The 25,391-nt window shown below is 35.6% G+C and overlaps 12 protein-coding genes and 1 non-coding gene across 13 annotated transcripts; 6 read left to right on the top strand and 7 right to left on the bottom strand.

The window, feature by feature from the left end:
* Positions 1-179: 179 nt before the first annotated feature.
* Positions 180-1,904, top strand: CCT8 (chaperonin-containing T-complex subunit CCT8; the record flags this gene model as incomplete). Its single annotated transcript, XM_003676997.1, has 1 exon — positions 180-1,904. One exon carries the CDS (start codon positions 180-182, stop codon positions 1,902-1,904), a length of 1,725 nt encoding a protein of 574 aa, XP_003677045.1.
* A 476-nt stretch (positions 1,905-2,380) lies between these two features.
* On the top strand, positions 2,381-6,952 carry KOG1 (ubiquitin-binding TORC1 subunit KOG1; the record flags this gene model as incomplete). Its single annotated transcript, XM_003676996.1, has 1 exon — positions 2,381-6,952. The coding sequence occupies one exon, from the start codon at positions 2,381-2,383 to the stop codon at positions 6,950-6,952; it is 4,572 nt and encodes a 1,523-aa protein (XP_003677044.1).
* A 321-nt stretch (positions 6,953-7,273) lies between these two features.
* Positions 7,274-7,346, top strand: NCAS0Ftrna16V. Its single transcript has one exon. It is a non-coding gene; the product is annotated as a tRNA-Val (tRNA).
* Positions 7,347-7,884: 538 nt separating this feature from the next.
* On the bottom strand, positions 7,885-9,483 carry SSP1 (Ssp1p; the record flags this gene model as incomplete). The annotated part of the gene is made up of 1 exon (XM_003676995.1): positions 7,885-9,483. One exon carries the CDS (start codon positions 9,481-9,483, stop codon positions 7,885-7,887), a length of 1,599 nt encoding a protein of 532 aa, XP_003677043.1.
* Positions 9,484-9,732: 249 nt separating this feature from the next.
* Positions 9,733-11,202, bottom strand: GND1 (phosphogluconate dehydrogenase (decarboxylating) GND1; the record flags this gene model as incomplete). Its single annotated transcript, XM_003676994.1, has 1 exon — positions 9,733-11,202. The coding sequence occupies one exon, from the start codon at positions 11,200-11,202 to the stop codon at positions 9,733-9,735; it is 1,470 nt and encodes a 489-aa protein (XP_003677042.1).
* Positions 11,203-11,525: 323 nt separating this feature from the next.
* Positions 11,526-13,880, bottom strand: RGD3 (Rgd3p; the record flags this gene model as incomplete). Its single annotated transcript, XM_003676993.1, has 1 exon — positions 11,526-13,880. One exon carries the CDS (start codon positions 13,878-13,880, stop codon positions 11,526-11,528), a length of 2,355 nt encoding a protein of 784 aa, XP_003677041.1.
* A 484-nt stretch (positions 13,881-14,364) lies between these two features.
* Positions 14,365-15,561, top strand: GID8 (glucose-induced degradation complex subunit GID8; the record flags this gene model as incomplete). Its single annotated transcript, XM_003676992.1, has 1 exon — positions 14,365-15,561. One exon carries the CDS (start codon positions 14,365-14,367, stop codon positions 15,559-15,561), a length of 1,197 nt encoding a protein of 398 aa, XP_003677040.1.
* A 44-nt stretch (positions 15,562-15,605) lies between these two features.
* ERG29 (Erg29p) lies at positions 15,606-16,331 on the bottom strand (the record flags this gene model as incomplete). Its single annotated transcript, XM_003676991.1, has 1 exon — positions 15,606-16,331. The coding sequence occupies one exon, from the start codon at positions 16,329-16,331 to the stop codon at positions 15,606-15,608; it is 726 nt and encodes a 241-aa protein (XP_003677039.1).
* A 163-nt stretch (positions 16,332-16,494) lies between these two features.
* On the bottom strand, positions 16,495-17,433 carry REC114 (Rec114p; the record flags this gene model as incomplete). The annotated part of the gene is made up of 1 exon (XM_003676990.1): positions 16,495-17,433. One exon carries the CDS (start codon positions 17,431-17,433, stop codon positions 16,495-16,497), a length of 939 nt encoding a protein of 312 aa, XP_003677038.1.
* A 197-nt stretch (positions 17,434-17,630) lies between these two features.
* Positions 17,631-18,251, top strand: JLP2 (Jlp2p; the record flags this gene model as incomplete). The annotated part of the gene is made up of 1 exon (XM_003676989.1): positions 17,631-18,251. The coding sequence occupies one exon, from the start codon at positions 17,631-17,633 to the stop codon at positions 18,249-18,251; it is 621 nt and encodes a 206-aa protein (XP_003677037.1).
* Positions 18,252-18,442: 191 nt separating this feature from the next.
* RRB1 (ribosome biosynthesis protein RRB1) lies at positions 18,443-19,978 on the top strand (the record flags this gene model as incomplete). Its single annotated transcript, XM_003676988.1, has 1 exon — positions 18,443-19,978. One exon carries the CDS (start codon positions 18,443-18,445, stop codon positions 19,976-19,978), a length of 1,536 nt encoding a protein of 511 aa, XP_003677036.1.
* Positions 19,979-20,153: 175 nt separating this feature from the next.
* DPI35 (Dpi35p) lies at positions 20,154-21,086 on the bottom strand (the record flags this gene model as incomplete). Its single annotated transcript, XM_003676987.1, has 1 exon — positions 20,154-21,086. One exon carries the CDS (start codon positions 21,084-21,086, stop codon positions 20,154-20,156), a length of 933 nt encoding a protein of 310 aa, XP_003677035.1.
* Positions 21,087-21,304: 218 nt separating this feature from the next.
* POM152 (Pom152p) lies at positions 21,305-25,288 on the bottom strand (the record flags this gene model as incomplete). Its single annotated transcript, XM_003676986.1, has 1 exon — positions 21,305-25,288. One exon carries the CDS (start codon positions 25,286-25,288, stop codon positions 21,305-21,307), a length of 3,984 nt encoding a protein of 1,327 aa, XP_003677034.1.
* Positions 25,289-25,391: the final 103 nt, after the last annotated feature.

Here is a 25,391-nt window from a genome sequence, read left to right as displayed (position 1 = left end):
AAAATAAACCACTCAACCACCCGAAACCTAGTATGCCATGTGACCTAAGCACCTTTTCAATAATTTTTCATCTGAACTAAATCATGAAATCTCTATAGAAATTACAGTGGCAACTTTATCCTCTTCAGCTTTCTGTCAATTCCATTGCAAGAGAACCAGATATAGCCATTAGACAAACGATGTCTTTGAAACTACCACAGAACCCAAACGCTGGCCTTTTTAAACAAGGCTATAACAGTTATTCCAATGCAGATGGTCAAATTAACAAGTCCATTGCAGCAGTTCGCGAGTTACATCAAATGTGCCTTACTTCCATGGGTCCATGTGGTCGTAATAAGATTATCGTGAATCATTTGGGTAAGATTATTATTACTAATGATGCAGCCACTATGTTGAGAGAATTGGATATCGTTCATCCAGCCGTCAAAGTTCTCGTGATGGCGACAGAACAACAAAAAATTGACTTGGGTGACGGTACCAATTTAGTTATGATTCTTGCAGGTGAGTTATTGAATGTAAGTGAGAAGCTACTTGCGTTGGGTTTATCTGCGGTGGAAATAATTCAAGGGTATAATATGGCTAAGAATTTCACTTTGAATGAGTTAGACAAATTAGTCGTTGATGAAATTGTTGACAAGAGTGATAAGAATGAATTAATTAAAATTATTAAGCCTGTCATTGCTTCCAAACAATATGGTTTTGAAGATTTATTGAGTGGTTTGGTTGCAGAAGCAGTATCTCATGTTATTCCAACTTCAAAACAATCAGATGGCAAGACGCCTTATTTTAATGTTGATTCCATTAGAGTGGTTAAAATTATGGGTGGTTCTTTGAGCAATTCTTCCGTTATCAAAGGTATGGTATTCAATCGTGAACCAGAAGGTCATATTAAATCTTTAACTGATGGTGAAAGACATAAAGTTGCTGTTTTTGTTTGTCCAATTGATATTGCCAATACAGAAACAAAAGGAACTGTTTTGTTACATAATGCACAAGAAATGCTAGACTTCTCAAGAGGTGAAGAAAAACAAATTGATGCAATGATGAAGGAAATTGCTGATATGGGTGTGAAGTGTATTGTTGCAGGTGCTGGTGTTGGTGAGTTAGCTCTGCATTATTTGAACAGATATGGGATCTTAGTTTTGAAGGTACCAAGTAAATTTGAATTGAGAAGAATATGTCGTGTTTGTGGTGCTACTCCATTACCTAGACTTGGGGCACCAACTCCTGAAGAATTGGGTCTAGTAGACACGGTGAAGACTGTAGAAATTGGTGGTGACAGAGTTACTGTTTTCAAGCAAGACTCAGACGAAATCTCAAGAACTGCTACCATTATCTTGAGAGGTGCTACACAAAATAATTTGGATGATATTGAAAGAGCTATCGACGATGGTGTTTCAGCAATTAAAGGTTTAATGAAACCTACTGGTGGAAAATTATTACCAGGTGCTGGGGCCACTGAAATTGAGTTAGTATCAAGAATTAACAAATTTGGTGAAAAGACTCCAGGTCTATTGCAATTAGCTATAAAGCAATTTGCCCTTGCATTTGAAGTTGTGCCACGTACGTTAGCAGAAACTGCAGGTCTTGATGTTAACGAAGTATTACCAAATTTATATGCAGCACATACTATGACTGAAGATGAAGCAAACGAACCAGCTGCCAGCAATGATTGTTTATTCAAGGGTATAGATACATCTGGTGAAACGGAGGAAGGTGTTAAAGATATCAGGGAAGATAGTGTTTACGATATGTTAGCCACAAAGAGATTTGCAATTAATGTGGCCACAGAAGCAGCTACCACAGTCTTATCTATTGATCAAATCATTATGGCCAAGAAAGCGGGCGGTCCAGCACCTCCACCTCAAGGACCAAGACCAGGTAACTGGGATCAAGATGATTGAACTGTCTAACTTGTGCTAATCTATATCATTCATGTTTAAATAGCCTCCAATTATTTAATAGAAATATTTTGTACAGTATTATTTTAATATATTAAGTTGAAAGGTGGTTTCCAGAAAACAATCATATAGTCGGTCATTGAGTCAGTTCGATAGCCCCACAAACTCTTTTGACTTTTTGGAGTAATTGACTGAAGAGGAGGGAAAGAATTTGTTGAATTCATATAAGTGTATCTTAGAAAAGGAAAAAAGCTGATTTTTATACTTTCTCTCAGAATATTTGTTTTAACATTTTCTTAAATGCCGGCACAATTTACCGCTACTAACAGTTGCGGAATTTCAGTTTGTTTCCTTCTCCGAAGCATCTTCTGATGTACCTTATAAATATCTGGAAACAATGAATGGAAAATACACTTGTATAAACAGAGGAGTAGGCAGATATCAATCTACAATATACAGCAATTAACCAATCACTAAAGATGCCGGTAACATACGGCCCACAACCACTTAAACCATTGAACACACAAATGAGGCACGGGTTTGAGGAACAATATGACACTCAATTTATTCAATCATTAGTGAACAACTTCATCTTTTACTTCGACGATAAGAGACACCGTACCAATGGGAACCCGATACCGCAGGCCATAAAACTACAAGACAAGGACCATTATTATCAAACTATATCCGATTGGAAAATAATGAAAGATAGACAGAAGACTGTCAGTGCGGCTCTTTTGCTCTGTTTGAATTTGGGAGTGGATCCTCCAGATTTGGTAAAAACTCATCCTTGTGCACGGATGGAATCATGGGTAGATCCACTCAATTTCCAGGACTCTAAGAAGGCCATTGAACAAATCGGGAAGAACCTGCAATCACAATATGAAACTCTATCTCTGCGGTGTAGATATAAGCAAAGTTTAGATCCTTGTGTGGAAGATGTAAAACGGTTTTGTAACTCTCTAAGAAGGAGTTCCAAAGATGATAGGATCTTATTCCATTACAATGGTCACGGTGTGCCACAACCAACACCTTCTGGGGAAATTTGGGTATTTAATAGAGGTTATACACAATATATTCCAGTTTCCATCTATGATTTACAAAGTTGGTTGGGTGCACCTTGTGTTTATGTCTATGATTGTAATAGTGCAGGAAACATAGTCACCAATTTTCAAAAATTCGTTCAAAAAAGAATTAAAGATGATCAAGAAGGTAATCATGATGCAGCAGCTCCATCCCCAACTGCTGCATATTTGCAATGTTTTCAATTGGCATCATGTAGAGCTAATGAATTATTATTAATGAGTCCTGAACTCCCTGCAGATTTATTCACTTGCTGTCTAACATGCCCTATCGAAATTAGTATACGAATATTCTTAATGCAATCACCTCTAAAACATTCAAAATACAAGATATTTTTTGAATCCACATCCAATGACAGTAATACCGAGTCTTTTAAAGCAAATGTTCCCACAGTTTCAATACCAGGTGTATTATCAGATAGAAGGACGCCTTTGGGGGAACTTAATTGGATTTTTACGGCAGTGACAGATACTATAGCATGGACATCATTACCAAGACCACTATTTAAAAAGTTGTTTAGACATGATTTGATGATTGCAGCTTTATTTAGAAATTTTCTTTTGGCAAAGAGGATAATGCCATGGTATAACTGTCATCCCATATCGGACCCCGAATTGCCTGATTCCATTGCAGATCATCCAATGTGGAAATCCTGGGATTTAGCTATGGATGAAGTATTAGGCAAGTTAGTTACCGAACTGAAAAATTCACCACCTACATCAGATCTGGAAAAACAATTGATTCTTCAACAAAATGATGTCAATTCAGGCATAACCCAACAATCAGCAAAGGTACAACCTGGGAAACAAAAAATACAGCCGGAAAGTATCCAAACACAATCAAAGTTCGCAGTCAGCAATTTAAGTACCATTTCATTAGTAAACCATCCCGCGCTGCAAAATCAAGGAAAGAAAGTGCAAAATGTTGTATTACCATCAAATTCCCAACAATCACAGCAGCAACAGCAGCAACAACAGCAGTTTACGGGATTTTTCGAACAAAATTTAACCGCATTTGAACTTTGGCTGAAGTATGCCTCTAATTCAAGGCATCCACCAGAACAATTACCTATTGTTTTACAAGTCTTACTTTCTCAAGTGCATCGTATTAGAGCATTGGTTCTACTCTCTCGATTTTTGGATTTAGGTCCATGGGCTGTCTATCTTTCGTTGTCTATAGGTATCTTCCCTTATGTTTTGAAACTTCTACAAAGCCCTGCTCCCGAATTGAAACCAATTTTGGTATTCATTTGGGCAAGAATAATGTCAATTGATTACAAAAATACTCAAGCTGAGTTGATCAAAGAAAGAGGATACATATATTTTATCAGTATACTAGTTCCAGAATGGGGATATAATCTAACTCCATCAAGGTCGACTTCATTTATAAATGGAGTACCTATGACTCCGACTACTCCAACTACTCCAAGTTTGCCTATGGGAGCGCAGCCACCACATGCAAACGATACAACAGATGAACAAAAGGCTATGGCAGTATTTGTTCTAGCATCTTTTGTTAGAGATTATAAACCAGGCCAGAAGTTATGTTTCAGTTTAGAACTTATTACTAAATTATCCTTCTACATTGATAACTCAGATATCCCCTTGTTGAGACAATGGTGTATACTTCTCATTGGGTTACTATATATTCAAAATCCATTGAATAAATTTATGTGTATGAACAATGGAACTCTCGAAACCTTACTTCTAACTTTAAAAGACCCAGTTCCTGAAGTGAGAACAGCCGTCATATTAACTTTAAAACATTTCATTTCTGATTTGGATGACGCTGATATAATAATCCGTACACAACAAGAATATGAGCAACAAATTTCCCAAATTCATGCTCAACTACAACAATTACAAAATTCACCTCAACAACAACAGCATAATGTTGAACAACAACAATTAAAGTTGGAACAACAATTGAATCATATTCAGTTAATGGAATCTCAATTGGAAAATGTGGAGTTAATCAAATTGAAACAACAAGAATTATCAAATCTGATTGCCACATTAGCCTTAATAAATGATGGATCCCCATTAGTGAGAAAGGAAGTCATCATTTTTTTTTCACAAATCGTTTACCGTTACACAAATTTCTTCCTCGTTGTTGTCTTCAACGAATTGACAGATGAAATTAGCCAATTAGAAGGAAAGGATATGGAACAATCGAAACCAAATTATGGAGAAAATAGACACTCAGTAAGTCATGGTTCTGTATTTAGTACTGTTTGGAAGGCATTATTAATCTTAGCCGAGGATCCATATCTTGAAAATAAAAAAATGGCTGAACAAGTTGTGGATTATATCTTGTTGGAATTAAGCTCACAGAATGAATTGGGTTCAGTATTTGGTAAGATTGAACATTATTTAGTGAAGAGAAGTACACAGATGACAGGTACCACAAATCTTAATTTCAATGCAACACAAATTCAAATTGGGAAAAATACTTTACGTCAGTTCAATAAGAACAAAGAAACTGATTCTTCCTTGAATAATAACACCAATAATTTAAACTCTAATGATCCAGACAGATTTGTTACACTATCTAGACTATTTAAGAAGCTAGGGTTTGGTGAACCTACTCTTGAAAGTGATAGTGTGAGAGCCAAAAAACCATCAAATATACATTTATTAGGTGCCGCATACGGTACATCTTATACGGTTCAGACTCCTTTTTTCCTTGAACATAAAGAACAATTACCTCTCCCATTGGAAAGTAGGTTTTTTGACTATTCATGTGAATATTTTCAAGAACCGCAAATGAGAAAACCAGAATCTGATGAAGTTGGAAGTCTAGAATATAATTCCAGACTTTGGAGAAGAAACAGAAATGAAAAAATAATTGAAGAAACTCAAAAACAAAAAAAACTATCATTATACGGTAACTGGAATAATAAGATAGCGATACTTGATAACAAAACTCAACCAAAAGTATTAAAATTTACTCAGTTTGAGGATTATTTAGTATCGGCAGATGATCGTGATAATATAACTGTATTCGACTGGGAAAATAAAACCAGATTAAACAGATTTTCTAACAGTAATCCATTTGGCACAAAAATAACAGATCTCAAATTTTTAAATGAGGACGATATAACTCTTTTGTTGACAGCATCATCCGATGGGATAATTAAAGTATACAGGAATTTCCAGTCAAAAGATGATGTCCAGGAAATTTCAGCATGTAGGGCCCTGACTGATATGTTACTAGCACCAAGGTCTAGTGGTCTCTTAACGGAATGGCAACAAATTCGAGGATCTCTTCTGGCTACTGGTGATGTTAAAATAATTAGAGTTTGGGATGCTCATACAGAAACTGTTGAAGTAGATATTCCAGCGAAAACTTCTTCTTTAATTACAGCCTTAACCTCTGATCAATTGGCGGGTGACATTTTTACAGCTGGGTTTGCAGATGGTTCTTTAAGGGTATATGACCGCAGAATGGATTCAAGAGATTCGATGGTTCGTCGTTGGAGGGCGGGGAATGGTGTGCATGGAACGTGGATAAATAATGTCCATCTTCAAAGAGGTGGCTATAGAGAGCTGGTGAGCAGTACAACGAATGGTGTCGTTCAATTGTGGGATATCAGATCCCAAGAACCTGTTCAGACATTTGTTGATGAAAATTCCCATGGGAATCAAAAAAAGGATACCACGATGACTTGCATGCAAGTTCATGAACATGCTCCAATCATTGCCACCGGAACAAGACAGCTTAAGATATGGACAACGTCTGGTGATCTTATTGCAAATTTCAAGAATAATCGTGGTGTAAGTGGAGGTATGGCGAATACTCTAGCGGCATCAGGAATTGGCTCTTCTTTGTCCTATTCTGGATCATCTAATTCTTTCTTATCTTCTATGACGTTCCACCCTCATAGAATGCTGCTTGCAACGAACAATTCACATGATGCTAGTATTAGTGTTTATAAATGTCAGGATAAAAAGGTAGCCGAATATTGAGACAATGGTAACGACAGAGGTGATAGCATTCGACCTATTATTGATTATACAGTATATAGAATTTATAAGCCTTAATATTATATTCAACCGAATAAGAGTTTCTGAGCCCTATTTACTTCCTTTTGAAAGCTGGAAACTTTTTTTCTTCATCTGCTTTGAATACCCTACTACGGTTTTTGCCAGTCACGTCAACAAGTAAATGACAGATGTCCCTACTTGTTCAGAGGATTCAAGATATAATTAAGGATTGGATTGGATGTGAAATTTTTTTTAGATCTCTATGGTTCATGGTACTCTAAATTCTAAAAAATTAAGAAGATTGTTTTAATAGTGTAGTGGCCATCACGTTGCCTTCACACGGCAAAGGTCCCGAGTTCGAACCTCGGTTAAAACATATTTTTTTTAATTGATTCTCTGTGGAAGGATACATTATTTGGAATGGTTAAGGTAAATCCAGTTTGATATGTAACGTTAATCAAACAGAACCCCCTTCATTTATTTTTCTTGTTTGGTTAGTTCGTTAAAAATAGAAAAATTCTTCTATTGTAAGAAATGAATTTGGGTAAAAAGTGTAAAATAGAGTGGGAATTTGGTAGTTTTGAATAATTCAAAGACAGAATGAATCCCAACAGCTGTTGTAAAAATCTAGAACTGGAAAACATATAGGAAGGTTCTTAGAAAATTGAAATCATTTTTTCTGGAATAATATGTGCTTTTCAAAAGCAAAATTCATTTAACTTAAAACGAAAAGAAGAATTTCAGCTTTATCATATATATCAAGTAAAGATGAGTACATAGTAAATAGGATAATCTATAATTTTTGAAAGTCAATTTAAGATGTTTCTTATATTAACCAAGGTTAGTAAAAAATTTAAATTCTAAAAGATATTAAATTTTACAAAACCTCCTTCTTAACAAAATAAAAATAATAATTACTTTTCTATAGAATCTTTTGATACTTCAACAAAAGGATTATCAATTAACATCCTTTCTGCCTCATCGAATGTTTGACTTAAATTTAAATTGTCTTTTTTTTGATCTGTTGGTTTTAGTGTTCTTCTTAAAGTCCCTTCTGTCGAAACACTGTCCAGTTTCCTCGAAAAATTTCCTTCAACAAAAACGTTCAAATTATCAAATTCATTATTTTCCTTAATTGCATATTTTTCATTGGGCTCAGATAAGAATGCTTTTGTTGTTATGGGATTATCTGTATTAGAAGGAAGAAAAGAGACGGTTTCATCAAATCCATTCAATGGAAATTTTAATACTGGTTGATTTCCACTCGGTTCAGGTGGTATTGGTGTATATTCCTCCGGTAATTTCTTATAGATATCTTTTAACAATGAGTCATTGCAATCATACACTCCGGTTTTAATATTTTCCAGTTTACGGGAATTTATTTTATCGTTTGGTGTTAGTTTTTGCCACACTCTGTAAATCCTTCTACGTCTTAAATCATCCAGCTCTTGTTCAAAATCCTCTGGATTTACATTTTCTAATGTTGAAAGAGAATTGATAATAAATCTAGAGGATGCTTCTTTTAAGTCAGAGGCCCTATCATAATATTCAACTCCCAAATCCTTAAATAATTTTCTAGTTGTTACGGAAATTCCCTTTTGATATAAGACTTTAATATTTTCAAAATGGTTTTGAGTAGAATGTAATTTCTCCAGTAAAAATCTCGTTTCTTCATTATATTCCCCTCTTTTATCTTTGCTTTTCTGATATTTCTTAATGTCAGATTGCAATATCTTTCTTTCACTTATTAATTCAGATTCTCTCTTTGCCACAAATTCCAAAGCCACAATCAATTTGTTTAACGCACTTACAATATTTTGTTCAAATATCAGGTCTTGATTAAATAATTCTTGCACTTCTCTCACTAATCTTGCCGTGTCGTATTCTGTTGAAATATTATGTGTTCCCCAATATGATAAATCACCTAAGAACTTCTTATTTTCCTTACAAGTTTCAATTTTTCTTTGGGAAATGGCAACCAACCTTTTCTTTAGGGAATTCAACGTTACATCTTTAAAATGGAGTCTTGTAGAGGGAAAAAGGAAGTCTTCAGTGAGGACCATGCTTGAGTTTGAATCATTACAATTGGCAAAATGTTTATTTTCCACATTAGTGGCCAATTCAAAACGGTCTGGAGAGTTTGCAGTTGCTGACATTACATTTGGCAGCAATGGTGGATCTGGGAACTGTTGGAATTGGGAAGAACTGTCGTTGTTATTTTCTGATAAAAATGTTCTTGTACTCTCACCAGAAATATAATTATTGTTTTCAGTTTCACTCAATAAAATTCTATTATAATCATCGTTATTATTGTTGACATTTACACCACCTTGGAAAGGAAATAGCTCAGATATATTACGCGTCTTATCTTGTCCTATCTCCCTCTTTCTGCTGAGAGATGATCTTACCCAGGAAAATTTATTGTGAATTTTTCCTGTGGTTGGTTCCTTGGCATTGTGTGTTAGTGGTCTATCTGGTGGGGCTTTTGGCAAGGTTTCTTGGGATGTTTGCATTGTTATAGGGTCGTCCTTTGCTGATGATGGTTAGTAATATAGTTGTAATTGTGCTTGAAGAAAGTCACTTGAATAAATATTTTGTGTCGTGCCGCTCTGTCAATTCAACCTGTCGTGTCATTTAATAGGGGTTGAACAAGAAAAAAAAGTTTTCTCAGAATTGTTTCGTTTATCTCATTAAATTAATAACAATGTCTTACATATGATGTTACGTTAAAAATATATGTATATATCATAATCGCGTTACTCTTAAGCTTGGTAAGTAGAAGAAGAAACGTTACCACCGTGACCGGTCCAGTTAATGTGGATATCCTTGTCTAATGGCAAGTTGTCAGAGGCACATTCTGGCAAGACTCTGAAAGTGTGAGCACCGAAGTAATCTCTTTGAGCTTGTAGCAAGTTAGCTGGTAATCTTTCAGATCTGTAACCATCGTAGAAGGCCAAAGCAGTGGAGAATGCTGGGGTTGGGATACCGTAAGTGGTAGCCAAAGCAATGGACTTTCTCCAACCGGTTTGAGCCTTAGTGACAGCATCGGAGAAGAACTTGTTGAATAATAGATTTTCTAGTTCTGGATCTTCTCTGTAAGCCTTGGTAATTTCACCCAAGAAGACGGATCTAATAATACAACCACCTCTCCACATCAAGGCAATAGCTGGGTTGTTTAGTTTCCAACCATAAGTCTTACCAGCTTCACGGATTAACATGAAACCTTGAGCGTAGGACATAATTTTGGAAGCGTATAAGGCTTGTTCCAAATCGTCAACAAATTGCTTCTTATCCTTAATCAAATCCTTTGGAACTTCTGGACCCAATAGAGTCTTGGAAGCTCTAATTCTTTCAGACTTCAAAGCAGATAGACAACGAGAGAAGACAGCTTCACCAATCAAAGTGACTGGAATACCCAAATCTAGAGCATTAATAGCGGTCCACTTACCAGTACCCTTTTGACCAGCGGTATCCATAATCTTTTCAACCAATGGCTTACCATCAACGTCATTGAATTTCAAGATATCTCTGGTAATTTCAATTAGGAAAGAATCCAAGACACCCTTGTTCCAGGTTTCAAAAACATCACCAATTTCCTTATCAGTGAAATGACCGACACGCTTCATAATGTCATAAGCTTCACAAATCAATTGCATGTCACCGTATTCAATACCGTTATGGACCATTTTGACGTAATGACCTGCACCGGCTGGACCGACCCAGTCACAACATGGTTCACCATCAGATTTAGCGGAGATGGATTGGAAAATATCCTTAATGTGTGGCCAAGCTTCTTCTGCACCACCTGGCATCAAAGATGGACCGTAACGGGCACCATCTTCACCACCAGAGACACCGGAACCAACAAACAAGATACCCTTTTGCTTCAATTCTTCGTAACGTCTGTTGGTGTCTGGGAAATGAGAGTTACCACCATCGATGATAATATCACCCTTTTCTAGACGTGGGACCAATTCGTTAATTAGAGCATCAACTGGAGCACCAGCCTTAACAAGAAGCATAACCTTTCTTGGTCTCTTCAATTTAGACAAAAAGTCGTCGATAGAAGTAGCACCAACAATGGACTTACCCTTGGCTTCGTTAGCTAGGAAATGTTCCACTTTGGAGACAGTTCTGTTGTAAGCACAGACGGTGAAACCGTGGTCTGCGGCATTTAAGATCAAGTTTTGACCCATGACGGCCAAACCGATTAAACCAAAATCAGCGGACATTGTATGATAGTAATTGAGTGTTTTGTTTTTGTGAGGGTTAGTAATCAAAGTATTACTTATTCTCTTTGTGATTGATACAGAGAGAAGGGAATAGAATAGGGTGAAAGGAATGATACTGATGAGAAAAGTGAAAAATGCATGCTTATATATTGGAAAAGTGTGCTGTCAGCGGGATTACAATCGTCAAACAGCGTTGTGTGAATTAGCTAATAATTATTTTTTGACACCGCGCCTAAGGCCGTTTTAACCCCGACCGACGGTAAAGGCACGTGCTCGAATTCGTCGGAAATTTACTGCTTTCTATATTACAAATCGTTACGTAATCAGTCGTCTGTTGCAATTAGGAGATTCAATCCACTTAGTCTCTTGCCCTGAGGCGATGGAGGCGTGGAGTTGGTCTTGAACGGTTTGGGAACAAAGTCCTCATCATTGATATCCAGTAGACTCTTCTTATCCGGCGAGTGCATCGTCATAACGGGTGTTCTTGTCTGTGAGTCCGCCTTGTCGATTAGTATTATTGGTGCCGGCGCCAACTCTTCAATCGAACGAGTACGGCTCTTTGGTGACACACTAGCTTGTTCAGATGACTCAGGATCCTGTCGTTCTGTTAGGAGACGTTCCAAATCTTGTATGATTTTTTCGTTGGTAAATAGATAATGCACTCTGGGTGCTAGAACTGTAACCTCAGTCGGATCGTTGGATTTCGAATCTCGCAAAAAGTATCGATATAATGGCACATCTCCATTGTCATAGAATAAATCAACTAAACTAATTCCATCAGGCAATTTCTTTTCCAACCATTGAAAGTGTTTCCATATTTCAATCAATAATCTAATGTTGCTCGAAGGGACCTTCATTAACCATTTAGTATCAATCTTTTCTTTGCTTACATCAAGGGAATATATGTCTCCGTAACATTGAGGGGGCAGGATGCTGTTTGGCAATTCTAATAACCATAACTTTAATAATCCAAGCCAATCACTAATCAAATATTTCGCACCACTTGGATTCTGGTTTGATATTAATTCCATTAGCGTGGAATAATTCCCCTTATCCCCATTATCTATAAATATGTGGACAAGCTCTCTTCGTAGATTGGCCACACGAAGTAAATCAATATCATTTTTCCAATTTTGATAAATTGTCTTGGCTAAATTGTCTTCGCCTTCATCCTCTTGTAAAATCAAGTCTCCATGACCTTTGTTGGTTAAATTTTGAATAATAAATTTAATAGTTTTCATGATGTCATCATTTATGGGATGGGCAAACATAAAGTGCTTCTTAATCATGGATCTATCATCAATTACCACCCATTTACTCAATGGGATACAATTCATCCTAGCATAAAAACCTAAGAGTTCATTGGATTGCCTTTGCCATTTAAATTTAAACGATGTACCATCAGAAATAGTACTATCTCTCATTAAACCACTGGTTATTTCTTTGAATTTCCGTCTGCTCTTGTTAATCTCTCGCTCAATTTCCTTTGTTATCACACAATATTTCTTGGAATATTGGAAAATCGCCTTTTCCAATTGAACTCGAGAATATTCCAACTTGCAATATCTTTGTGAAAGCCTTTTCTGTAATTGAGTAAATTGACTTATTGTTAGCTCCAGATCTTGATGATCATTAGCACCTGTTGGCATGCTTACCTTTCTTATCCAATCAGAAACGGATCTGGAAGCCTTTTTAATGTCATTCTCTGCTAGTTCACCGTAAGATTTCTTACTCGTAGAGGGGACTGCAACAACTTGTGGAGCTCTCTGAAGGAAAATTGAATCATTCCAAGTATAATATTTTTCACCGTTAAACATTAATGTATTTCTAGATAATGCATTCAGGTATCCAATGGAATATTCATTGATAATGTTAAGGTCAAGAAATAGTTGCCCTATTCGATCCAAATTAAATAAAGATGTGTCCAATCGTGCATTCATTTTTTTCAGTTCATTCATTACTAATTTCCCCTGAAATCCTTCATTAGCTAAACCTGGAATGGATATTATTCTTTTCTCAACTGGAACCATTCGTTTTAAACGTTCTAGAAATTGTAAGAAATTGCCCTCATCTGGAAAGATTAACTTTTCATCCAATTCGAAAGGATAACTCACATTGAATATAGGCAAATTCCTTGATTCTTCAGATGCACCCATGCAAATAGTAACCTCACCCTGCTCTCCATGACTTGGTTCTTGCTCTAGACTTAACCTACAAGAAATAGTATCTGCTTTTTTTTCACAGTCGATCAGAGTTTCCTTCAGTTCTATAAATGCTTTAATGAAGTTCTCATACTCTGAATTCAAATCATCGTTGGCTGATCTGTAATATTTACCAGTTTCACTTAACAGGCTCCTCAAAGGACTGGTACAATTAAATATAACATCTCCTTCAATATCCAAATCTTCAAAATGTGTCAATAGATTAAAAATCAAAGGATTATGTCCCTGTGATGGTACTACCACTGAATCATTCAAATGGTTCAGAGATTTTAAAAAAGGAGTCCAGCATTCAGTTTGGAAACTAGAATACGTTTCCATCTCCTTCAATAGTATTTCATTAACATTCTGCACTTCATGTAAAAATATATCTATCCCAGACTTGTAATCCTTGCACCAAAATGTGTTTCTCAATGTATATTGCACTTGGATTTTAGCACGAATTGATTCTGCACCCATTATGACCTTTATCTATATCTTTCTTGAACTTTTACTGGAATCCTTAGATCAACAAAGTCATAATGAATTTCGCGATGTGCTTGATTTTCCACTTACCTCCATATAGCATTAAATACTTATTCAAGACTATAAGATGGGAACAATGTTCGTTCCTATATTGTAACAAGTTGGATAAGATAATACCTACAGTAATTTTGTTCATCCTTTGATTTCAACCATCCATGGCCTTTGAGAGTGAAATCCAAGGTAGAAGAGAGAAAGTTGGCGGTAAGAATGACATAGTCGTCTATAATTCAGTGTGTATTTATCAAAAGTATTCAGAATAGAGATGCTATAAGCATTTTGCACTTATGTTACTTACGTTCTTGCTCTGTGCTGTATTGTAAACGTGTTAACCATTGTGCGCGATGATAAAAACATATTGAGGGGAGTCTGCTATACCTTTACAATTACACTACAACTGAGAAAACTGTGACAATAAACCATGTCTAAGGCCCCTCCCACAAACCTCTACCAGAAGAAATCATTTTCCAGAGAGGAATGGAATGATATAATTGCAAACCAGACGTTACAGTTTAACTTGAGTGATAGGAGGTCCAATACTGCCTCCACCACATCATCTGCCTCATCTATTGGAAGCCAAAGAAGAGAACCAGCAATCCCCAGACTTCTTCTGAATTACTTTGTATCAATGGCTTATTTAGAATCGAGCCACATGATGACGAAGGAATTGGGTATTGTTAATGATGATGATAAGGATGAAGGGTTACATTTTAAAAATTTCGATCAGTTATATAAGATCGGTATTCGATCAAAAATTATTAAATTGATTAAAAATGGGAAAGTTTTGGATGCTATGACTGTCATTAATGAAAATTTTGGCATAGAAGTGATGGAATCAGAAATTAATCAATCCGGCCAGGAAGACAGTGAAGATTTGCATTTCAAATTACTATTACTGAATCTTGTAGAAATGATTAAAGAGCATCAATATCACAAAACTTTGCTTAACAATAAGACTAGTGATGACAACGAAAATGAATTTATAATGAAGTTAATTGACTATTCAAAGGAGAAATTGGCTATAAAGGCATCCACAAATAAATCGCATATGGATCAGTTGGAATTGGTTATTACACTATTATTATTTCCCAAAGATCAAGTCAACATTGTAACTTTACCAAAGCCATTGCAAAAATTATATTCATTGTCACTAAGGACCAAGATTGCAGAATCAGTTAATAAAAAATTATTAAGTGTTATTCATGTAGATATCTGCAATCAAACAAAATTCCCAGATTTATTAAATGTTAATTTGCATTTCAATAGGAGTTATTATGATGATGTGTTTCAAATTAGACCCAAAACAAACACCAGAACAAAGAGAAGTCAAGAGCAAGAAAAGAATCAAGTAATATTAGAACCCCCAATGGCAAATGACCACTTAGAAAGTTCTATGGAATTAACTGGCAATGAAAACAAAGAGAAGATGACTAATTCTAATAATGAATGGATAAACACAAACAAGAAACTAAGAAGAAAGAATACGGGATTTGAAGGTAATTTGTCACAATTCCAATATGAGGCTAAGTTAACCCAATTAATGAAACTATGGGCATGGTGTGAAAATGAATTACATCAAAACGATATTGGCGTTCCTCGAATAGAAGGAAACGTTTAATCTAATGTATTCTTTTATATATATTTTTCTTCTATGTAGACTAATTAAACATTTGGTTTCTTGTTGATATGAAACTCACACTCTATTTTATCTCTAGTTTCCATCTTTAGGAAGCACAATTGTACGGAGTCAATATTTGTGGGTAGTATTTCATGATATTTATTGAAAATCATTACACTTTGTGAGATCGTGAATTGTTCCTCCTTTTGATTAACTAGATCATGATAAATTTGTGAATCCTTAAACAGATGATAAAGCTTATTCCTCAATAACCCAAGTGAACAACCAAATTCTGGTCTTTTTTCCTCTTCATAATCTTCTGGAGAAAATTCAATATAGAATTTCAACGGTTTCGAAAGAATAGGTTCTTTTCTGTCTTCTTTGAAAACATTACAATCCACATATAAGGTAGAAACATGAACGGGCTTGGAAAAAAACTTATCGTAATCTTCGAATTCCTCAATGACAATATTATTTTTTTCATCTAAATATTCATGACTGTGATATTCTTCACTAACCAGCATTCGATGTAATTTTAAACCCTCGTCAATCTTACCTAGATTTAGTTCATCATAAGTCTCTTTTTGTAAAAGACTCATCTCAATGGTGACGTAAAGCTCCTGAATAAATGCAATGAAGCCGACAATCAGTAAGTATAATGTTATTCTACCACTGATTTTGTCATGAATAAATTGATGCACGTAGGGTTGATGAGATAACCATGTTATCGTTTTATTTTCGAAGTAAAAATAGCTGTTTATGACACTCATTGAAGACTTCGAGGACAAGGCGCTGTTATATGGAAGATAGTGAAGATGGCATCTTTTACTTTCTTTATATGTAGTCTACGTATTTCCATTTTCAAATTTGGCGCCCATTTTACTAATCGTTTTTAAACGAAAAAAGATGTCCCTTTACGATAACTCCGTCGCGTCAAGACGACACATTCTTACTCATTTCACATAACACCTCTTCCACTTTGTCCACCCATCTCATAAAATTTCTATCTTTTAATTTTTCCTTGAGGAATCTCTTCGATATCTTCATCTCTTTATTTTTGAGGACATTTTCTTTATTTGATGAAATTATTTTATCATTATCTTTTAACTCTTCCTTATTAACTGTCAAATCATTAAGGGTGGGCAATGTTTCTATCTCCACCTCATATTTTTTTTCTTCATGGGAGTTGTTTAGAGTAGTTGAAGCAGAAACATCTTGTAATGAAACATTAGCAGAATATTGTGTATCAACTTGAGGTAATGTTTGGAACTCATTAATTTGAGAATCCAAATATTGGAAGCTATTTTCTGTCTCCAATGTAACTTGGGGTTTCATCATAACTGTATTTTGAACATGATGATCTATTCTATTAGGGATAGAAGGGATAACGAATGCCGATGATGTTACTTTTTGTTGTTGATTGGGATTACTTACTTGATGTCGGACATTAACAGTTTTAACCTTAAACCCAAACGTTGTAAGTTGTGTTACTACCTTAAAGAAGTCATTTTGATTGTCAAAAACTAATTGAAACCTTCTCATAATTGGAATTGATTGAGGTGCACATTGTAATAAGTACTTACATGATAAAGTGGGGCATTTGGCAGAGAACTGAACTATTTGAAACTCATCTGCCATCAGTGAGACCAGATTCTGGTAGATTTTAGCCTCATTGCCAAAGACTTGAAATCGAACCTTCTGGGAAATATCAGCTTGCAACAAAATAGAAAAATAGATACTGTGTTTCTGGGAGCTTAGATAGTGGGACCATTTATTAAATTGTAATGGAACAGTCTTTGTGGATAATCCCTGTGGCGCTGGTATTGCGTCTGTATATTCAGAATACAACTTAACCCTAACAACTTCTCCCATTTATTTTGTTATGTTATTGCTTTGAGTGGTGTAATTGAGAAAACGTTTGCCACCTAAATCGATATTGCTTTATCTCCCAATAACCGCCGAGAGTAACCACAACATCCGTGTCGTGGGATAATAATAGCGAAGGAAATTTATGGACTGAATCTCATCCAATCTTCTCACTGGACAATTAGTCGAGATGAAAAGAAAGTATGGTTTACTTCTACGAATCAAAACCAACAGAATATTCTCTTCCATATACCCTTGTAACAGGGAAGGATAAGTTTGAGAACGATTTGCTCATTAAATATGGATATCGAGAATTGAACTACATTTGGTTCCATGCAGACAAATACTCTAGCGGTCACATCTATTTGCAACTACATGAAAACGAGAAAGAACTTCAGGACGTTCCTCCGGAGGTGGTCCAGGATTGTATACAGCTCTGTAAGTCTGAATCTATACAGGGGAATAAATTGAATCAATGTACTATCATATTCACTGGGTGGCATAACTTGAGAAAGAATAAATACATGAATCCCGGAGAAGTCAGCTTTAAATCCATGAAGGCTGTGAGAAGAATCGAGTGCTTTGCTAGGGATAATAAAATATTGAATAGATTAAGCAAGACAAGAGTTGAGATCTTCGAAAACGTGGAAGAGTTGTTACATCAAGGCAAGAAATCAAGGGATCCTAACTTCTTTACTAATTATATTGCCAATAATCGGGAGCTGTTGATAGAACAGGAAAAGGAAAGGAGACAAGCCAAGAAAAATAAGAAGAAAATCAAGTCTCAAAATTCCGACTCTGATTTTGAATATACCGATGATTGATTGTGTTCTTATGACATATTTCAACGTTGTCGTTAACGTTAAATCACGTTTTTCGCAATGAAAAAAAAGGCTTGAAAAATTTTCAAAAGCGATGAGCAAGAAAAACATTATTATTTACATACAAAATAGCATTTTATAGATTCTAACACTCTTTTAAAAGCAACACAACTTCATACTGGAATACATCGAGGATGGCCAAGAGATCCATTGAAAATGATGAAGACGATAGAGTCGTTTCTGCAAGAATTGATATCCAGAATGCTCACCCTGCTAGATCTTCCAATGAAGATGACACTAATATGATTGGTGATGAGGAAGGACAATTCAGCGATGATTTTGAAAGTGATGAGGAAATCATCGAAGTGGACGATGAAGAAGATGAAGATCCAGAATTAAAAAAACAAAAGGCAGAAGAACTAATAGCCCAAGATACTCAAGCCGATGAAACTACCAATCAAGGTCAAGAGTTGTATCTACCCCATTTATCTCGTCCACTTGGACCAGATGAAGTTCTCGAGGCTGACCCTTCGGTTTATGAAATGTTGCATAATGTGAATGTCCCATGGCCTTGTATGACTTTAGATATTATCCCAGATAATTTAGGATCTGAACGTAGAAATTATCCGCAATCACTTTTAATGGCTACTGCCACTCAAGCATCCAGAAAGAAGGAAAATGAATTAATGGTTTTAAGTCTTTCCAATTTGGTTAAAACTTTAGTGAAAGATGATGAGGAAGAAGAAGAGGAAGATGTTGACAATGAAGATGATCGTGATGATTCTGATCCTATCATTGAAAATGAAAATATTCCATTAAGAGACACCACTAATAGATTAAAAATATCACCATTTGCATCTTCTAAAGAAGAAGTTTTAGCTGCCACCATGAGCGAAAATGGTGAGGTCTATATCTTCGATTTAGGTCCACAAAGTAAGGCATTTTCCACGCCTGGTTATAAAGTTCCAAAAGCTGCAAAAAGGCCAATCCATACCGTTAAAAACCATGGTAATGTTGAAGGTTATGCACTAGATTGGTCACCATTGACTAAAACCGGCGCCTTATTAACCGGTGATTGTTCTGGTCAAATATATTTCACACAAAGACATACTTCTAAATGGATTACTGATAAGCAACCATTTACCGTTGCAAATAATCAGTCAATTGAAGATATTCAATGGTCCCGTACAGAATCAACAGTCTTTGCGTCTGCAGGTTGTGATGGATATATAAGGATTTGGGATACCAGATCCAAGAAACATAAGCCTGCTATTTCAGTAAAGGCCTCAAATACAGATGTCAATGTCATTAGTTGGAGTGAAAAATTGGGATACTTACTTGCAAGTGGTGATGATAATGGTACTTGGGGGGTTTGGGATTTAAGGCAATTTTCTCCTGAGAATGCTGGTAGTGTACAACCTGTGGCACAATACGACTTCCATAAAGGTGCTATTACATCAATTAGTTTCAATCCACTAGATGAATCTATTATTGCCGTGGGTTCCGAAGATAATACTGTTACATTATGGGATTTGTCTGTGGAAGCTGATGACGAAGAAATTAAGCAACAAGCTGCTGAGACGAAAGAGTTGCAACAGATTCCTCCACAATTATTATTTGTTCACTGGCAAAAGGAAGTTAAAGATGTTAAATGGCATAAACAAATTCCAGGGTGTTTAGTCAGTACCGGTACTGATGGTCTTAATATATGGAAAACCATTAGTGTTTAAGTTGCATACCAACATATATGTGACCATGATAATAAATAATTAACATACATATTTACTCTTGTTGTATATTATAAAAGCACCTTTCATTTAGTTACGGGAATTTTAAGCATCTATAGACGACAATAAACTATAAATTCAAAGGAAAAGATAACGCCAATCAACTTGCCAAACACTTTCATTGGGTTTCGTTCTTTCGTTCCTTGAAAAGTACCTTTTCTAAGACAATAAAATTTGGCACAACATATTCTCGATCATTAACTTGAGTAGTATCTGATTGATTCATACTCATTTTCCAAGCTACTACTGAATTGGTTTCAAATTTGTCTCTAGTTAAAGCCTCTTCATCTTTTATTATATTGGCAAACGACATCGAAAGATATCCAGACTTATTTATTCTATCAAGCAAGACACCATTCCAGCCAGAATCATATGCTCCAATCATGTCATTATGGAGTTCATCACCAACATGCCAGCAACTTCTTTTCAAATCCATAATGGATCCTTCATTAAGTAAGTTAGGATTTCTTTTCACAATATCATCGAGAACATAATCAAACATCTCCTGATTAGGTTTCTTAGCGTTCACTTCATAAGATAGATACACGTAGTTTTTGAAGAATTTGAGAAGTCCAACATTTTGCATCAACTTATAAGCTATTGTGTCGGTGTTGCTTATAACTGCCAATATGATTTCAGGGTGTTCAGCTTTGACCATCTTCAGAAATTCTATGAGATCAGGATAAACAACATAGGCATCGAAACCTTCGAATCGTTGAAGAATTTCATCAATCATCCCAACAGGAGTCATATTAGGCTTGAATATCTCCCTTATCAAACATCCCCACCATTGCTCGGGAGTTATACCAGACTTCTTCCCATAATTTGGATATGTGGCATTCAACTCTTTGAAAGTAGTGGGGAACTTATGACTTAATTCTTGAACATTTGCTGTTATTCCATATTTCTGGGCAACTATACAATACTGTTGAAGCACAGGCAATGTTGTAGTATATAAGGTGTTGTAAGCATCAAATGTAATTATCTTAGGTAAACGAGTCTTAAGTTGTGTGCTCCATTGGGTGACAGGTATCTTCTTTGGAAAAGTCATATCTCTATCTTCTCAACTATTCGAACTCGAGAGAAGCCACCTTAGTTGAAGTTGAATCAATAATAAATTAATCTATTATTGGGCGCTTAACGATCAAAGGCCCGGGTTTCCCTTATTTTTACATACTGGTCAATCTCAATGTGTTTTAATTATTACACAACGTTTAAATAACTTCCATCTATTTTACAAACTCTATTTACCATTAATTCATTATAATATTAAGTGGTGAAAAATGCATCATTTTTGGCGAAACAGAAAGCATCTGATACTTCAATTGCCTCGTAAGTCCCCTGGAGAGATGTAGCAACTCTATACTCATAGTCATAGATATCTGTCACCTTATGGGTTTCTACCACCCGTGATCTTTTCTTAGAACCATTGCCGTCTTTATCCTCGGTTCTTACATAAGTCAGAGAAAATGGAGGTGTACCTTCAAAGCTAAATACCACCTCAGCTTGGTCACCTTCATGAATATCCTCTATTTGATAATCACCTTGTGAAACGGTAACCGATGGAATAGGATGGATATCTAGTTGCAGTTTTTGAAACTCTGTTTCCATGCCCGACTTCGTAAAGTTAACCATGCATAGAGATGTCGAATCTTGCAATGAGTTTATCATGATTGTACCAGCTTCTGAAGCTAATCTGACAAACTGAGAACTATGCTCTTTTGATCTCAATTGAACTCCATTGAATTCATATCTTATAGTAAATGGTGCAACCCCATTCAATTGATATGTAACATAATCACCAACACAATAAGCCGCGGTTGGTTCCAGTAAGTGCATTTTTGGAGCATCAGTAATTGAAATGGAAACCTGGTTTCCTTCTGCACCAATTAGATCATTTACACATCCGTTTGAATCGACTACTTTTTCGAGTACCACTTGATGGTTTCCTAATTTGAGATTCTCATATAACTTTTGGAAGGGGAAATTACTTTCTGTGACTTCATCCAATGTTACCTGATCTGCCCTACTCGTACTTTCATGGTATATACTAAATGTCAATGAAAATGGGCCTTGTCCACGTGGGAAATTCAATCCTATTGGCTCCAATAGTGCTATATCATCAGTATTGGTTGAACACGCTCTATACATCTTCCCTTGTTCATTGAACAAAACCTGTGGCAATGCATGTACATATTGTTTAACAATAACATCTAATCCAAGATAGTTTGTTGTTTTCATATCTTCTTCGTTGTAATTTGCATCATACAATCCCTTAATAGTAGCAATGTATTCACCTGGTTCCATGTTAGGAAATTTCAAAGTAGCATATTTAGTAGCAACTTGGATCTTGTTGGTAAATAATTCGCCGCTTGGAGATAGAATATCATATTTTAGTATAAAAGGTGGCGATCCAGATAGTGCTAAATCGACTACAGTTTCAGTATCTTGACAGACTTCTTCTTTTTGGAAAGTAAATTTTGACAACTTACTAACCTTATTATTTTCTTGAACAACAAATGAAGGCTTTCCTAAGAACGTAACCTTGAAATAACTGTCGTCACTTTGTATGCTACCTTTACAGCTCGAATCTTTCATTCCTGTCAACTTATATAGACCTTCTTTACGAACTTGTAATACAGGTTTATAGTTTGAAGGAAAGGATGTTTCATGCTTCCCGATAAAATTGCCATCAAAATCCAAATGTTCATAGGACAACAAGAATGGACCTTCACCAGCTAGCTTAATTGGAATTTCTGCAGTAGAACCTTGTTTAATTTCAACTTCATTTACATTTTCAAATAAATTAAACGATGCTGATGGAATATCTCTTCTAACTTTAATCCTTGCATCAGGTTCACTCAAACCAACTGAACAACCGGAAGCATCTTTCACTGAAACTAGAGATAAAATATAATCTCCACCGACATTGAATGAAGACGTTTTAATTTTATATTCATTGGACATAATATTGTCCAGTTTAAACTCAGTTTTCCTGTTAGATGACGTTTCTAGGATATCATAACTTAGGGTGAATGGTGCTTCTCCCTTAAAAACAATTGGGATATCAGTTTGATCACCTAAACATAACTCAATTTGATTTCTTAGCTTCACGGATGCACTTGGTTTCACCCTCATTGATGTTCTGAATGTGTAATCCTCGGAGGGTTGCAAAGATATTGGTTCTCTAAATAAATTGTTAGATAATTGGTCAAAAACAATTTCATAATCACCTTCTGAAGTCGGGTTGAAATTATACTGGTTTCTTGCTCCGTTGGATGTAAACCTCTTAGTGTCATAAAGTTTTTTCTCCTTTTTATTTTCTGAATCAATTTTATAAATCTTAGCCACATAATAATATGGCGGAACACCATTAAAATTCAATGCAAAGTTTAATCCGACTTGTCCCACACATTGGTCAATGATAGGGGAAGACTTAACTTCTAAGGTTGGTGGAATCTGCTTTGTTACTAAAACATCTGTCTTACCAACAACAACACCTGGACAGAAATTAGAGTTTACGTTTTCCAAATGGTAAGCACCAGGTAATTCAGCTGCAAACTTATAAGACAAGGAATTTGTGCTAACGTTCTTCAAGACCTCCTTCTTACCTTGGGAGTTTGTGAAGGCGAGAGCTGCTTCGTAGGGAATATCGTTCTTCCAATCATTCGAATTTTCGAAATCGATAATGATGGATCTCTTAGTAGGAGATTTGGCATCAAAGTCATCCCTCAGTGATGCTTTTGGGATTCCATGAGAATAAAACTTATAAGCAACTTCAAATTTGGTCAAAAGTTCCTCTGATAATGCCGAAAAATCCATCACATTTCCTAAACTATCGATTAATTTGTCGACTTTGTAAGTATATTGTCCTTGCACTTTAATTAGGGATTTTAGATCAATTTTAACTGGATGGCTACGTCCCCATTGTAGATCAGAAATTTCTGAGTTGGTAAACACAGATTTCTTTGTATTTCCTTGCAATGGTGAATGGAAATATTCAGGTTGCAAGTTAGAATCTGTGAAAGTTGACTTTTGATCATTAATTAGTTTCGAGTATTCCAGGGTCATTGGAGGAACACCTTGCAATTCAATAATAATAGCATCAGAATCACCAACACATTTATCCTTGATTGTATCACCGGAAACTGATGCAATTGGACAATGTGGGACAATCAAATGCGACTTGAATATCTTTAAAGATAAGCCCTTGGAATCAATAATTTTTTTGATTTGATAAAACCCAATGTCATTTAAAGGTAAATTCAAATAGCGAATAGTAGTACCTTTATCAGAATCAGACAATAGTAAGTTCTTATCCTTGGAAATTAGTGTTGTGGGATCATCAATGGTAGCAAAATCATTTCTTGTTAAATTTCTCAATTCAATCATATTAGAGTATAAATCTCTGTATTCCAATTGAATTAGTTTGATTTCCGATGTAGAATTTAGTCTAATTGGCACGTTAACAGAACTGATGGGCATTAATGACGTGTCCATAGGGAGACAAAAAGAATCATGTAAAGGATTCAACATAGCCGTATTCTCAGGTAGGATCTTGATAGTTAATGCACCTTTAAAATGTGTCGATGAATCTATTAACCGATGGTGGTTCACTGAGGATCCTGTCACACTCAATTCCTTTGCATATAGTTTCCTCCAATTAGCAATAATTAATGAGATAAAGATAAATTCATGTTCTGTGGAGAGGAAAATTGTTATTGAGGCCATTATAATTACTTGTAAATATACAATCCATTTCCTAAACGTCAACTTTGGAATATTGAAGTTAGGCAAGATGAAAAAAAATAACGAGTCAATAACAATATATTTAGTAACGAAGTTAAAACGTGAGTTCTTGAACAATAAGCCTGTAACAGGTAGGTTGGATTTTAATAATATCAAATCATATAATTTGTAGCACTGAATTAGAACAAAAAACAAAACAGTCAATGATCTTTGTTTGGAGACTTCAATCACTTCGGTTGATATAAGTGGAAGTTTACTAACGTCTATGTTAGTATCTTTATTGTATAAAAGATCTTTAGTAGGGAATTTCTTCTCGGTTGTATAGGCATCCTTATTGCGTTGTTTCTCGTCATTATATGTCTCAGGTGTGAACAGTCGCGAACGTATCGTAGCTTCCGATTGTGAAGGTGAGGTTGATCGTTGAGAACGAGTCCTCCCCGGACTGGCTCCTATCCAATGATCTCCTCGAGGTGTATCGTTGAATATATTATATCTATTTTCCATCCCAAATTAATAATCGTATAAATGTGAGAATAGTGCGTTGGAATACGACAAATGTTAAGATACCTGAGGGATAAATGGGTAAATGGATTTGTCAGAAATAAAG

This window comes from Naumovozyma castellii, chromosome 6, assembly GCF_000237345.1.
Source record: "Naumovozyma castellii chromosome 6, complete genome".
NCBI classification, from domain to species: Eukaryota; Fungi; Ascomycota; class Saccharomycetes; order Saccharomycetales; family Saccharomycetaceae; genus Naumovozyma; species Naumovozyma castellii.
Note: the sequence above shows the minus strand (reverse complement) of the source record. Positions and strands in the feature narration are given on the sequence as shown.